At 39.2% G+C, this 17,040-nt stretch overlaps 1 protein-coding gene across 1 annotated transcript in view; it reads right to left on the bottom strand.

Moving 5' to 3' along the window:
* Nucleotides 1-17,040, bottom strand: part of Had1 (beta Hydroxy acid dehydrogenase 1) — a 153,999-nt gene that overhangs the window by 20,649 nt on the left and 116,310 nt on the right. Inside the window, exons 4-6 of the mRNA XM_070083746.1 lie at nucleotides 10,253-10,335; nucleotides 9,068-9,193; nucleotides 4,094-4,251 (exon numbers count right to left, since the gene is read on the bottom strand). Of these exons, the coding sequence (XP_069939847.1) occupies nucleotides 4,094-4,251; nucleotides 9,068-9,193; nucleotides 10,253-10,335 (367 nt within the window). The remainder of the gene's footprint in view (nucleotides 1-4,093; nucleotides 4,252-9,067; nucleotides 9,194-10,252; nucleotides 10,336-17,040) is intronic.

A 17,040-nucleotide genomic window follows, 5' to 3' on the forward strand; every position in this document is an offset into this window, starting at 1 on the left:
CTTATGAGTGGGTGTGTGTGGGTGTGAATTGGACCTGACTAGCTACTAGGTTGGACGCAGTGCTCCTCCCTTAAGTGACGTGTCTGACCTCACTAGGTCAAGGCACTGGCTTAAGCCGGTGGGGAGAATTGGAGCTGCCTCACATAGACCAGTAGGCCTGTTGCAGTGTCCCTTATTTCTTACGTTCTTATGTTCAGTGATTTCTCCATCCTCTTCCCTCCTCCAGTCTTCCAACAAGAGTCTTCAATAAAGGTATGTGTGATGTTATTATTGTTTTGTACATGTACGCACTTGATTTCTCGGTCTTTTCTGTATGTAAATCTATATTTTATCTATAAAAAATAAAAAATCTTGATACTTTTGGGTGTCTGGAACAGATTAATTGGATTTACATTATTTCTTATAGAGAAAATGGTTTCAACATTCGTGAATTCTGACTTTCGGCAGACTCTCTGGAATGGATTAATCACGAAACTCAGGGTCCACCATATTTAACTACACAAGGCTATGTCTAGCTCTAAAGTGGTATGTAAGCCTTATGATTAGTTGCCAGAAATGCATTAGAATTAGAATTAGAAAGAATTAAAGGTAACACAGACAGCAGTACTGCAAATGAGCAAGGAGGCTTTAGAATGGGTAGGGGATGTGTAGATCAAGTGTTTACAATGAAGCATGTAAGTGAACAGTATTTAGATAAAGGTAGGGAAGTTTTCATTGCATTTATTGATTTAGAAAAGGCATATGATAAAGTGGAAAGGGGAGCAATGTGGCAGATGCTGCAAGTGTATGGAATAGGTAGTAAGATACTAAATGCTGTAAAGAGTTTTTATGAGGATAGTGAGGCTCAGGTTAGGGTGTGTAGGAGAGAGAGTTGGTCCCAAAGATGAGGAGGTACTTGTCCCTCCTCCCATGGGAGACTTAAGTCTCGAGACACTCCCCAAATAGGGAGCCAAGGCCGGGTCTCCACTACTTGGAAAAGACCCAGGCCGGGAGAATACCGGCGAATAAAAAAAAAAAAAAAAAAGGGAGATTACTTCCCGGTAAAAGTAGGTCTTAGACAGGGATGAGTAATGTCACCATAGTTGTTTGACATATTTATAGATGCGGCTGTAAAAGAAGTAAATGCCAGGGGGTTGGGGAGAGGGGTGGTATTAAATTATAGGGAATCAAATACAAAATGGGAGTTGACACAGTTACTTTTTGCTTATGATACTGTGCTTATGGGAGATTCTAAAGAAAAATTACAAAAGTTAGTGGATGAGTTTGGAAGTGTGTGTAAAGATAGAAAGTTGAAAGTGAACATAGATAAGAGTAAGGTGATGAGGGTATCAAACGATTCAGATAGAGAAAAAATTGATATCACATTGAAGAGGAGGAGTAAGGAAGAAGTAAATGTTTTCAGTTATTTGGGAGTTGATTTAGTGGATGAGTTTATGAAGGATGAGGGTAACCATATAATTGATGAAGGAAAAGAGGTGAGTGATGCATTGAGGTATCTGTGGAGACAAAACATATTATCCATGGAGGCAAAGAAGGGAATGTACGAAAGTACAGTAGTACAAACACTCTTTTATGGGTATGAAGCTTGGGTTGGAAATGCTGCAGAGATGAGGTGACTAGAGGCAGTGGAGATGTCCTGTCTAAGGGCAATGTGTGGTGTAAATATTATGCAGAGAATTCGGAGTGTGGAAATTAGGAGGAGGTGTGGAGTTACTAAAAGCATTAGTCAGAGGACTGAAGAGGGGTTGAGGTGGTTTGGTCATTTAGAGAGAATGGATCAAAGTAGAATGACATGGAGAGTGTATAAATCTGTAGGGGAAGGAAGGCAGTGTAGGGGTTGTCCTCGAAAAAGTTGAAGAGAAGAGATAAAGAAGGTTTTGTGGGTGAGGGGCTTGGATTTCTAGCAAGCATGCATGAGCGTGTTAGATAGGAGTGAATGGAGACTAATGGTTTTCAGGACATGACGAGCTGTTGGAGTGTGAGCAAGGTAATATTTTGTGAAGAGATTCAGGGAAACCAGTTAGCTGGACTTGAGTCCTGGAAATGGGAAGTACAATGCCTGCACTTTAAAGGAGGGGTTTGGATATTGGGAGTTTGGAGTGACTATCTAAACTGTCATATCTGGGCACCTCTTCAAAGACACTGATTATGTATGAGTGATAGTGAAAGTGTTGAATGATAGTGAAAGTTTTTTCATTCTTTTTGGGTTTTTCTTTCTTTTGAGTCACCCTGTCTTGGTGTGAGATGGCCAATGTGTTAAAAAAGAAAATCTACATAATCTGTACACACATAGAAATAAAGTATTATCATTATTTTTTTAATACATCAGCTGTCTTCCACCAAGGCAAGGTGACCCAAAAAAAGAAGAAACACTTTCAACATCACACACTCCATCACTGTCTTGCCAGAGGTGCACCGATACTACAATTCAAAACTGCAAATATCTCTACCCCTCTTTCAAAGTGCAGGCACTGCACTTTCCACCTCCAAGACTTAAGTCTGGCTAACTGGTTTCCCTGAATCCCTACATAAATGTTACTTTGTTCATACTCCAACAGCATGTCCAGTCATATAAACTACTTGCCTCCACTTACTCCTATCTAACATGCTCACACATGCTTGCTGGATATCTAATCTCTTTGCCTACAAAACCTCCTTTACCCCATCCCTCCAATCTTCCTAGGTTTCCCTACCCTGCTTCATTCCACTACAGATTTATACACCTTCCAAGTCATTCTATTTTGTTCCATCCTCTCTAAATGTCTGAACCACCTCAACAACACCTCTTCAGCCACTTGTATAATACTTTTAGTGACCCCACACCTCCTTCTAATCTTCAAACTACGAATCCTCTGCATAATATTCACACCACATAATGCTCTCAAACATGACTTCTCCACTGCCTACAACCTCCTCCTTATTGTAACAATCACAACCCATGCTTCACACCCATATAAGTGTGTTGGCACTGCTATGCTCTCATACATTCCCATTTTTACCTCCATGAAGAAAGTTCTTTGTCTCCACAGATGCCTCAATGCACCACTCACCTTATTCTCCTCATCAATTCTATGGTTTACCTGGTCTTTCAAAGACCCATCTATCAACAAGTCCTTGGCCAATGCATGAAATCGCTGCCTCCCTCTCTTCAACATTTAACAGTTCCTCAAAACATTTTTGCCATCTTCCCAATACCTCCAATTCTCCCATCTACTAATTTCCTTATCCTGCTTTTAACCCTTTGACTGTTTCAGTCATACATATACTGTACGTCTTACGCGCCACTGTTTCTGACATATTTATACGCGTAAATTCTAGTGGCTTCAAATCAAGCGAGAGAAAGCTGGTAGGCCCACATGTGAGAGAATGGGTCTGTGTGGTCAGTGTGCACCACATAAAAAAAATTCTGCAGCACGCAGTGCGTAATGAGAAAAAAAAATGACCATTTTTTTGGATTAAAACGCCGACTTTGAGGTGTATTTTCGTACAGTATTTAACGTTGTATATTCTCGTTTTCATGGTCTCAGGTGATAAATATTACAGAAATAGAGATGATTTTGATTACTTTCACAATGAAAACGACCTTGAAATTGAGCTCAAAGTAGTAAAAAAGTTTGATTTTTACCAATGTTCAGTACTTTATTGGGTAGTTCAAATTGGTAATTGGGCAGTTTCTTGTACTCAACTGATGGAAAAAATGGAGTTCTAAAGAAATAGCTATGAGTTTGGTCAACTGGAACAATGGAATTGGCCAAAAACAGGGCTCAAAGTCGGCGAAATTGCCGATGCGTATATGTCGCCGAGACCGCTAACTTCGCGGGAGCATAATTCCGTGAGTTCTCGACCAAATTTCGTACTTTTGGTGTCATTACCATCGGGAAAATCTTCTCTATCATTTCATATGAAAAAATAATTTTTTTTTTCCAAAAATTCATTGACATAGAATGACAGTTTCAGAAAGGGGCCTGCGACAGTCAAAGGATTAACTGTCAAATCCATTTGCTCCCTAGGCTTTCTCAACCTATTTATTGCTTATTCAAGATTGTTATACAGTAGTTATCAGAAACTTTAAATTCTGGGTTAATAAACTCACTGTATGCGGTTGGCTCCAAAACCGGGCTGTTCCTTGGCGAACATGACTGGTGCCTGACCAATCTCAATCATTATTGCCTTTGTTTGTGCCACCACATCCTTTGATGTCCATGGAGCTGGCACGACCTCAACCATTGGTACATAATATGGGGGATTCACCTGGAAAATATAAATATTTCAGTCAGTCATTACAGCAATATTACTGCATTATTACAGTGTACTTTTATTTATATTTGTGCAATATGCATTAGCATGTTAAAACAGTGGAAAGTGCTTTCTGGGGAGATTAGACATGCAGCTGGAATAAGTTCACAACTTTGCCATTATATTCCAAAACTACCTTAGCTCATTATTTTACATTTGTTAAATAATTCAGGTGCTATTTTTTAGCTTAAGACTATTTACTTTGTTTTATACTTAATTCTAACTATAGATTCACTACAAATCTTATGATTACAAGCATTGATCCTGATACCAACCTCTTATTTAACGACTTAAATGATTCAAACAGTTACTGTAATTACTACACTGCAGAACAATCAAAGGCACTTCTCAGTGCCAACAACAACATAACTATCTTTAACTACAATATCAGATCTTTAAGCAAGCATTACGATGACCTCATAGCATTACTAAATTCCTTACATGCCAATATGACCATCATTACACTAACTGAAACCTGGCTAAAGCCTGATAGTACAGATGTCTATGCCATTCCTGGTTACACAGCCATACACAACTGTAGGCCAGACCAACAAGGGGGTGGCACAGCCATATACTACTCAGACCAACTAGAATGTATCACTAATACTTGCACAAGGGATGAACATGGGGAATATATAATAGCCAAATTCAAATCCAAATACCTACAAAAACCTCTCACATTGATAAACATTTACAGAGTTCCACAGTCAAACATTAGCCAATTTAGTCAAAACCTAGGAAGTATGATAACTGATGCACGCATGAACAAAGATCACTTACTACTCTCAGGTGACTTCAATATAAATCTCCTGCAAGACCAGGACCCACACGTTACTGAATTCACAAACACAATGAGTAACTGTATGTTGCTACCAACAGTAACAAAACCTACAAGAGTTACAGAGACTAGTGTTTCCCTACTTGACCACATCTGGACCAACACCATATCCCCTTTAAAATCAGGCATAATTACAGATAATACCACAGACCACTACCCTACTTTTCTCATAACAACTCTTGGTAAATTACCCCAAGACACTACTAAAGTCACCTTCAGACTTCACAATGAGGCAGCCATTAATAACTTCACAACAGCAGTAGCAAACATTGACTGGCACACTGAGCTAGAAATCTATACAGATATTGACGAATGTATTAATAATTTTCTAAAAAAGACCCAATACCTCTATAACAAGCACTGCCCTAAAAAAACTAAACAGATGACAGCTAAGAGACTGAACAGTCCCTGGTTAACACCCAGCATTCTCAAATCCATAAATACAAAACACCAATATGAAAAACAGTACAGAATGGGTCACATAACCAGAGACCAAACAAAACGTTACTCGTCAATCCTAACCAGCCTGATAAGAAGGGCAAAAAAATTGTATTATGAGAACAGATTATCCAACTTACGAGGTGATATAAAAAAGACCTGGAAAACCCTATCAGAAATTCTAGGAACAAAAAAGATATCACGAAATAGCGAAATAAAATTAGCAAAATCAGATGAACCCCAACTCCCACCAACAGAAACAGCAAACAGACTCAATGACTTCTTCTCCACTATAGGACAAAACCTTGCCAATAAAATCCCAAGCTCAGATACCCCACCAAATGACTACCTCACTGGCAACTACCCGAACACACTGTTCCTAGCTCCGACTAACCCATACGAAGTCTCCCTTATTATCAACACGCTAAAAAACAAGGCAGGAGATTTAAATACCTTACCACCCTTTATATACAAAAAAGTGTCACAAGTGCTATCACCAATCATTGCAACACTCTTTAACAAATCCATTGAATCCTCCACCTTCCCCACAGTACTCAAAATAGCAAGGGTCACCCCGATCCACAAAGGAGGAGACCAAACAGAGTTGAATAACTATAGGCCAATATCCAACTTACACCCTCTCTCAAAAATCTTCGAAAAATTAATTCATAAACGAATCTACTCCTACCTTATCTCCCAAAACATACTCAACCCCTGCCAATTTGGATTCAGGCCAAATAAAAATACTAATGATGCTATTATACACATGCTAGAACATATATACACTGCAATAGAGAAAAAAGAAGTCCCACTGGGGATCTTCATTGACTTACGTAAAGCTTTTGATACAGTTAACCATGACTTGCTCCACGTAAAATTGTCACACTATGGTATAAGAGGGCACTCCCTCAACTACCTCAAGTCATACCTCAGCAACAGAAGCCAATATGTGTATGCAAATGGGGCAAACTCTTCTGCACAACCAATTACAGTTGGTGTCCCACAGGGAAGTGTCCTTGGCCCTCTTCTCTTTCTCCTATACATAAATGACCTACCAAATGCTTCGCAATTACTCAAACCCACACTATTTGCAGATGACACTACATACGTCTTCTCCCACCCGAGCCCAGTCACGCTAGCCAATACTGTAAATACAGAATTACAGAAAATATCTACCTGGATGAGGACTAACAAACTTACACTAAACATTGACAAAACCTACTTCATTCAGTTTGGTAACAGAGCTACAGATGTCCCTCTTAACATAATGATAAACGGATCACCTATCACAAAGCTAACAGAGGGAAAATTCTTAGGAATCCACCTTGATAATAGACTCAAATTTCATACACATATACAACAAATTTCTAAGAAAATTTCCAAGACTGTAGGCATACTATCGAAGATACGGTACTATGCTCCACAGTCAGCCCTCCTGGCCCTATATCAGTCTCTTATTTACCCCTATCTCACCTATGGAATTTGTGCATGGGGCTCAACAACAAGTAACCATCTCAGACCACTAATTACCCAACAAAAGGCTGCAGTTAGAATGATAACAAATTCTCACTATAGGCAGCACACTCCACCAATATTCAATACACTAAACCTATTCACCATACAAAACATTCATACTTATTACTGCACCTATTACATACATAGAACACTTAACTCTGATATTAACCCTCCCCTCAAACATCTCCTTGCCAACCTCAACAGAACGCATGACCATAACACAAGGCACAGATCACTCTTTGATGTTCCTCGTGTCCATCTCACACTTTGCAAAAACTCAATGCACATAAAAGGCCCTAAAATCTGGAACTCATTACCTGTAAATATAAAAGAAACACTACCTGTTTATAAATTCAAGTCTCTTCTCAAAGATCACTTACTCACCCAAAACCAAATAAATACTGAATAACTGAACCTTATAAATTGTATATCTTAAATGTTTCTCACAATTATATCACATAAATGTTAAACCTAAAACCCAATCTAACTTTATTATTTTTTAAATACACTACCTAACAGAATACTCCATTCTACTGAATGTACAACAATGCATACAACCATATGACCTGTCTTTGTAATACTCACTTGTGCTTTATAGTAATCTGTTTACATTAAAGTTTTATCACCGATGTCATCATTGCTTAGTTCATCTTAAGTTAATTTTAAGCCAGCCCGTAATGCTATGCATAGTATAAGTGGCTTTGGCATACTGCTCTTTTCTGTATTTTTTGTACCTCTGTATGTGTGCACAAATTTTTAAATAAATAAATAAATAAATAAATAATCTTTATTTCTACAAGTACATACATGTACAATGTATACAGACCTAGCTGACATTAATGACAGCCCCTGGTTATGCAGAGCATTTCGGGAAAATTAGGTCGGTTCTTTTCCCAGGTTGTGACCCACATCAGTCGGCTAAAACCCAGGTACTTGTCTAATGCTAGGTGAACAGGGACAGGGGTCTAAAGGAAACCATGTCCTAATGTTGCCACCCATATCGGGGATTGAATCACGAATCTCAATGTGTGAGTTGAGTGTGCTAGCAATTGATATACGGAACAACCAAGTAATATCTATGAAGGAATTCTGGAAAATTGGTAGGCCAGAGCCTAGTTCTGGAGGTTTTAAGTACATGTACAGTGTTTGTCTGAAGGATGGGTGAGGAAGTTGTAATGAAAAGGAACATTTGAATTTTGATATCCAAGCACATTTGAAAGACAGCTAGGCAAGCAAAAAACAAATCAATATTTGTTTTCAAGATATTATACATAAACACAGTGTACTATTTCTTTCCTTCAACACACCAGCCGTATCCCACCGAGGCACAGTGGCCCAAAAGGAAAAACGAAAGTTTCTCCTTTTACATTTAGTAATACTATATAGAGGAGAATGGGTTACTAGCCCCATGCTCCTGGCATTTTAGTTGCCTCTTACAACACGCATGGCTTACGGAGGAAGAATTCTGTTCCACTTCCCCATGGAGGTAAGAGGAAATAAACAAGAACAAGAACTATTAAGAAAATAGAAGAAAATCCAGCGGGGTGTGTATATATTTATGCTTGTACATGTATGTGTAGTGTGACCTAAGTGCAAGTAGAAGTAGCAAGATGTACCTGAAACCTTGCATGTTTACGAGACAGAAAAATGGACATCAGCAATCCTACCATCATATAAAACAATTACAGGCTTTCGTTTTACACTCACTTGGCAGGACAGTAGTACCTCCCTGGGCTGTTGCTGTCTACCAACCTACTACCTAGGAGTGTACTATTTATCACAGAAAATACTTTAATTTGCCTCTCCTGCTGCAAAGCAGGATCCCATACAAAACCTATAATTACTTTCACTCATCCTGATACAAGTCAGGTACAGTGTTATCACATATACACTACAAACAGACTTTTGGTGCTCCAAATTTGTGAACAGCTTTAACTGCTAAAAGTGTACAGTACTCTAAAAAATAATTCTGGTACTTACAGGATGAGATACAATGAAGTTGGCCCTGTGTGTCAAGTCTGCAGATAAAATTGAAGGGACAATGCATGATGTAGAAGATGAGATGATGGTTTTTGAATCAACAAGCTCATCAATTTGTTTAAACACCTGTTTGGAAAACAAAAATATGGCAGTTAAAATTTTATTATAAACTGGAAAAGAATTACAGTACTATGCTCCTTCAGCATGTTTGAGTATTGTGTAAGTGAATTCACCAACCTGCAAGCTTTGTTCATGTCCCATCACCCATTACTCATTATTTTACCTATTACCCATAGGCTGGGTTTGTGGATCTTAAACCAGTTTTTGGCTCACAGATCCATTACTTACATATGGTATCTTGACATTTTCCATTGGCTTGGCTCCTAGATCCATGATTTATACACTATTGTATTTCCATGACTTTTTGTCTGTTAGACGACCAATCTGTGTTACAGGTGACCAAAAATACAGAAAAATGTTTGACTAATAGTATGTCTGGGTACAAGGGCCACAGGGGTCTGGAATGTATCCTTATTTTCCTGCCGCAATACAAGCTGAGTATAGTATCCACAGATTCACCATCAATGAGATTGTTCTGAAACATATGCTTCACTAATACTAAATGTAAACTATGTGAAAGTATTTTATGCAGTGATATATTACCAGCCATTCTGGAAAATTACCTTAACCTTGCCTATTGTAAATAATTCATAACCATTAAAACTTGTTTAAATTCAACCATACCTTGCTAAAACATAAGGTAATATACAGTAAGCAATTTAAAAAACTTGTATAAGCTACACTATTTTTGTGACTAATTTCATGTCTGCATAAATAATTCAATACAGTTGTAACTAGATATAAATATGTAGAGTTGATTACCACTAAAACTTGCTTAGCCATCAAAACTCTGGGCCCAGTCCTTGGATGCATTGTGTGTCTAATCTTTTAACTACCACCCAAAGAATGGGTATGGGGTGCATAATAATAATATTAAAGCAACTAACCAATGGAGTATAATACTGTAGTTAATTATAGGCACAAATAACTGCAACCTTTACAGTTTTAAAATGCTACATATAAACTATTATTGGTGAAAAATAGTATTCCAAGATATGTTATACAATACAATATTGTATTAACATTTGCTCTAAATCAGCAGCATTCTCTATAACTTTCACTTACCTCCTTCTTTACCTCAGCATCCTCAAAGACAGCTTCCTGAATAAACTTGGCTCCTGTAACACATTCCTTTAGGCTTGCTACACCTGAAGTATGGCAAATACAGTGTTGTTGTGTTAATTATAAACAAACAAATATACAAAGATCTATTTTCCAAAAGCTTTTACATTTTTTCAAATATCACACATTTTTAAAAAACTTCTTAGTTATGCAAAGGATTTTGGTCAGTTTAGAGCTAGAACTGAAAACCATTTAATGCTGAATACAATCAATGTAAAGTTTATGATGTATCTAATATATATTAAGCTCAGGTGCTCCAACATCTATAGATATAAAAATTCATGAGGTGTCTCAGTATATATTAACCTCTGGTGCTCCAACAAGAATAAGGATATGAGGCCCATGAGGTGACTCACTAAATATTTCAAATTCAATTTTTTTTATTTCTTACAAAAATAATGTAGTTTACAAGTAATAAAACTCTTCCATGAATTAATGTACAAAGAGTATAGGAGCTGCAATTCATATGTAATTAATGCATAAATTGACTGCAATACTGTATTTGAATGACTATGTATAATACAAGATCCCTAAAATAGGGATCAAAGTATTTATTCTTTTTTTTTTTAAGTTTGGTTGCTCCCACTGCTTGTGTTAACTACCAATGAACATATCATTCCTACATTGTTGCCACATGAGCAATAGTTGACTTTAATAGAAGCAAACTACATAAGCCTATTCTTATACATCAGTTAGGACACAAGTCTTGAGACTAAGTATTAATAATAACTAAATAAAACTTCCTTTCTGATTTCCATCTGCGCAAGGATGAATCTTTAGTACCATACAGAATACATCTACAGAATTTTTTGTAATCATAACTTACTTTACTCAGGTCATTATTTCCCAAACCCTTTAATTCACATATATGCTAATTAACCTCAATTTATACCAGGCAACTAAATTCACTGATATAACTTCTCCCAGGATATGCTCATGATAGCCTGGGGCTGTTTATATCCAATATTAAATGACACCAATTTTATAAAAAAATAAGTATTATGAGAGAATGATTTAGAAGTAGAAAAAAAGTACCAGTGGTTGTAGTAAATAATGTAATAATTAATAAATATATTTATTTACTACAAGTACATGTACAAGGTATACGGTCCTAGCTGACATCAATGACATACTACTATGCAGGTCATTTTGGGCAAATTAGGTCAGTTTTGCCCCAGGATGCAACCCATACCAGTCGACTAACTCCCAGGAACCCATTTTACTGATGGGTGAACATAGCCAACCGGTGTAAAGAAACACACCCAATGTTTCTACCCTTGCTGGGAATCGAACCCAAACTAACTTTATTTCTACAAGTACATGTACTGTATAAGGTATACAGGCCTAGATGACATCAAGGACATACTACTACACAGAAAGCCCCTTGGTATTACCTAGAGTTTACCTGGAGAGGAGGGTTTCTGGGGTCAATGCCCCCCTGGCCCTGTCTGAGACCAGGCCTCATGGTGGATCAGGGTCTGATGAACCAGGCTGTTACTACTAGCCATACATAAACCAACATATGAACCACAGCCATGCTGATCAGGTACTTTAAGTGCCTGTCCAGTGGCTTCTTGACAGACAGGGGTATATATGTAATCCTCCTTATGTATCCTGGGAGACAGTTGAAGTCTTGGGCCCCCAACACTTACTGTGTTGTCTCAGTGTACTCATGGCACCCCTGCTTCTCATTGAGGGAATGTTGCATCTCCTGCTGAGTCCTTTGCTTTTGTAGGGAGTGATTTTCCAAGTGTATACAGTGGACCCCCGGTTCGCGATGCTATCGGTATCCGATAAATCCGGTAACCGATGCATTATATCGCAGAAAATTTGCCTCGCTTCCCGATACAAAACCCAGTATGCGATGTGGTTTATACGAGACGTGTCCATGTGTGGCCTGAACTGCCCCGTGTGTGCCAGTGTTTACAAGCCAGCCAGTGTGCGCTCATCTAAGGATACATTCGGTACATTCCATATTATCCATATTATTACTGTTTTTGGTGCCTGTTTTTGCAAAATAAGTCACCATGGGCCCCAAGAAAGCTCCCAGTGCCAACCCTTCGAGACCAAGGGTGCTAATGACTGTTGAAATGAAGAAAGAGATAATTGCAAAGTACGAAAGTGGAGTGCGTGTGTCGGAGCTGGTCAGGTTGTATAGTAAACCCTAATCAACCATCTCTACTATAGTGAGCAAGAAAACAGCAATCAAGGAAGCTGTTCTTGCAAAAGGTGCAACTGTGATTATGAAACAGCGACTGCAAGTGTTAGAAAATGTTGAGAGACTGTTATTGGTGTGGATAAATGAAAAACAGATAGCAGGAGATAGCATCTCTCAAGCAATCATTTGTGAAAAGGCTAGGCAGTTGCATGACGATTTGGTAAAAAAAATTGCCTGCAACTAGTGGTGATGTGAGTGAATTTAAGGCCAGCAAAGGTTGGTTTGAAAGATTTAAGAATCGTAGTGGTATACATAGTGTGATTAGGCATGGTGAGGCTGCCAGTTATGTTGCGCAACAGAAGTCCAGTGACTCTCAAGCTGGTCCTAGTGGCATTAAAAGAAGAAGGGAAGTAACCCCGGAAAAGGACTTGCTACCTCAAGTCCTAATGGAGGGGGATTCCCCTTCTCAATGCTAACACCATCCACACTCTCCCCTCCTCCCATCCCATCAATCATCACCAGATCTTCATTAAAGGTAAGTGTCAATTATTCTTTCATTATTTATTGTTATTTATTGTCATTGTTGTTATTGTAATTACTATTCTGTTGCATTAAACTTAATATTTCATGTGGTAAAAGTTTTTTTTCATACTTTTGGGTGTCTTGCATGGATTAATTTGATTTCCATTATTTCTTATGGGGAAAATTGATTCGCTTTCTGATATTTTTGGTTTACGATGAGCTCTCAGGAACGGATTAGTATCGCGAACCAGGGGTCTACTGTATAAAGAACATAAGAATTGAGGAACACTGCAGAAGAGCTACGGGCCCATACAAGGCAGGTGCTTATCAAAACCACCCCTAGCCAAAACTATCCAAGAATTAACTCCCATACCCACGACACCAATCAAACCCAGCCCCTCCCACTCACATATTTGTCCACTCTCCTTTTAAAGCTACCCAAGGTCCTAACCTCGATCACCCTACTCGGAAGATCATTCTACGCGTCCACCACTGTTCGAAAGCCAGTACTTACCTATGTCCTTTCTAAATCTAAATTTATCCAACTTAAATCATGCATCTTTCTCGCCTGCATTCCAGGGAATACAAATCAAAGGACTTCAACCGTTTCCAGTAATTTAGGTGCTTTATCATACTTATGCATTCTGTGAAGGTTCTCTGTACATTCTCAAGGTCAGCAATTTCGCCTGCCTTGATGGGGCCAGTTAGTGTACAGCAGTATTCCAGCCTAGAGAGAACAAGCGATTTTAAGAGAATCATCATGGGCTTTGCATCCCTAGTTTTGAAGGTTCTCATTATCCATCCTACCATTTTTTCTAGCAAATGAAGTAGATATATTGTTGTGGTCTTCGAAGGTGAGATCCTCTGGCATTATCACTCCCAGATCTTTCACATTAGTTTTTCACTCTATTGTGTGGTTAGAATTTGTTTTATACTCTGATAGTTTTCCATATCTGAGCAATTGAAATTTCTTTTCATTTAAAGATTTGGTTGATGTCCACTTGGAGTCTTGCAGTGTCTTTGATGGAGGACACTGTCATGGCAATTTGAGTGTCATCCACAAAGGAAGACACGGAGCTATGGCTTACATCTCTATGTCAGATATGAGGATGAGGAACAGAGCATTTTGGGGATATTAGATCAGTTTTGTCTCAGGATGCGACCCACACCAGTCAACTAACACCAGGTAACAATTATTGCTGATGGGTGAACATAGAAGACCGGTATAAGGGAACACGCCCAATGTTTCTACCCTCGCCGGGAATCAAACCCCAGCATTCACCATGTGAAGCAAGAGCTTTTGCCACCAGACCACAGGGCACCATAGTAGTAATAGCAGTAAAATAGTAGAAGTAACTGAAGTAATATAGCAGAAGTAATAACAGTAATATAGCAGAAGTACAGTGGACCCCCGGTTAACGAACTTTTTTCATTCCAGTAGTATGTTCAGGTGCCAGTACTGACCGAATTTTTTCCCATAAGGAATATTGTGAAGTAGATTAGTCCATTTCAGACCCCCAAACATACACGTACAAACGCACTTACATAAATACACTTACATAATTGGTCGCATTTGGAGGTGATCGTTAACCGGGGGTCCACTGTAATAGCAGTAACATAGAAGTAATAGCAGTAATATAGAAGTAATAGCAGTAATATAGAAGTAATAGCAGTAATATAAGTCAGTACCTGACCAGCCGGGCTGTGGCTTGTACACTGGATTGTGTGCAGCCTGCAGCAACAGCCTGGTTGATCAGGCTCTGATCCACCATGAGGCCTGGCCACAGACCGGGCTGCGGGGGCGTTGACCCCCGGAACTCTCTCCAGGTAAACTCCAGGGAGTAATAGCAGAAATATAGTAGAAGTAATAGCAGTAATATAGTAGAAGTAATTGAAGTACAGTGGACCCTCGCATACCGTTGGCATCACATAACATTAAATCCGCATACCGATACATTTTATCGCTAAAATTTTGCCTCGCATACCACTAAAAAACTCGCTCAACGCTATTCGTCCGAGACGCGTCTAATGTGCGGCCTGAGCTAGCCTCACATGTTCCGCCGGTGGCATTGTTTACCAGCCAGCCTCCGCGGTAACATCCAAGCATACAATTGGAATATTTTTTATTATTACAGCGTTTTTGGTGATTTCATCTGCAAAATAAGTGACCATGGGCCCCAAGAAAGCTTCTAGTGCCAACCCTACAGGAATAAGGGTGAGAATTACTATTGAGATGAAGAAAGAGATCATTGCTAAGTATGAAAGTGGAGTATGTGTCTCCGAGCTGGCCAGGTTGTATAGTAAATCCCAATCAACCATTGCTACTATTGTGTCCAAGAAAACGGCAATCAAGGAAGCTGTTCTTGGCAAAGGTTCAAATGTGTTTTCGAAACAGAGATCGCAAGTGATAGAAGATGTTGAGAGACTCTGCTGTGGATAAACGAAAAACAGATAGCAGGAGATAGCATCTCTCAAGCGATCATAAGTGAAAAGGCTAGGAAGTTGCATCAGGATTTAATTAGAAAAATGCCTGCAACTAGTGATGATGTGAGTGAATTTAAGGCCAGCAAAGGTTGGTTTGAGAGATTTAAGAAGCATAGTGGCATACATAGTGTGATAAGACATGGTGAGGCTGCCAGTTCGGACCACAAAGCAGCTGAAAAATATGTGCAGGAATTCAAGGAGTACATAGACAGTGAAGGACTGAAACCTGAACAAGTGTTCTGAAACTCCCAGAGCGTTCAGGCAAAAGAATATCCTCAAGGCTAATTTGTGTGTGCTGTGGAGGGCAAACAGTAAGGCATGGGTCACTAGGGACTTTTTCTATGACTGGTTACACCAAGCATTTGCCCCCAATGTGAAAAATTGCCTAACTGAAAAGAAATTAGACCTTCAGTGCCTCCTGGTGTTAGACAATGCCCCTGGTCATCCTACAGACTTGGCAGAGCGACTTTGTGGGGACATGAGCTTCATTAAGGTCAAGTTTTTGCCTCCTAATACCACTCCTCTCCTGCAGCCCATGGACCAGCAGGTTATTGCAAACTTAAAAAAACTGTACACAAAAGCTCTGTTTGAAAGGTGCTCTGTAGTGACCTCAGAAACTCAATTGACTCTAACAGAGTTTTGGAGAGAGCACTTTAATATCCTCAATTGTGTAAACCTTATAGGTAAGGCTTGGGAGGGAGTGACTAAGAGGACCTTGAACTCTGCTTGGAAGAAACTGTGGCCAGAATGTGTAGACTGAAGGGATTTTGAAGGGTTTGAGGCTAACCCTGGGAATCCTATGCCAGTTGAGGAATCCACTGTGGCATTGGGAAAGTCCTTGGGGTTGGAGGTTAGTGGGGATGATGTGGAAGAGTTGGTGGAGGAGGACAATGAAGAACTAACCACTGATGAACTGCTAGATCATCTTCATCAGCATGAGGCCACACCTGAGGAAACTGCTTCGGAGGAGGGGAGAAAGAAATTGAAGAAATTGCCTACTTCAAAGATTAAGGAAATCTGTGCAATGTGGCTTAAAGTGCAAACTTTTATGGATGAAAATCACCCTCAGACAGCTGTTGCAAGCCGTGCTGGTGACTATTACACTGACAATGTTGTGAAAAACTAGGAAAGTCATAAAGGAACGAGAGGTACAGACCTCTATGGACAGATATGTTGTGCGACAGAAGTCCAGTGACTCTGAAGCTGGTCCTAGTGGCATTAAAAGAAGAAGGGAAGTAACCCCGGAAAAGGACTTGACACCTCAAGTCCTAATGGAAGGGGATTCCCCTTCTAAACACTAAGACCATCAACACTCTCTCCTCCTCCCATCCCATCAATCATCACCAGATCTTCAATAAAGGTAAGTGTCATGTAACTGTGCATGTCTTCTTCAGTTTGTGTGAATTAAAATTAATATTTCACGTGGTAAAATTTTTTTTTTCATACTTTTGGGTGTCAGGAATGGATTAATTCGATTTCCATCATTTCTTATGGGGAAAATTCATTCGCATAACATTAATTTCGCATAACATTGAGCTCTCAGGAACGGATTAATAGCGCTATGCGA

Source organism: Cherax quadricarinatus, chromosome 10 (assembly GCF_038502225.1).
Source record: "Cherax quadricarinatus isolate ZL_2023a chromosome 10, ASM3850222v1, whole genome shotgun sequence".
Classification (NCBI taxonomy): Eukaryota; Metazoa; Arthropoda; class Malacostraca; order Decapoda; family Parastacidae; genus Cherax; species Cherax quadricarinatus.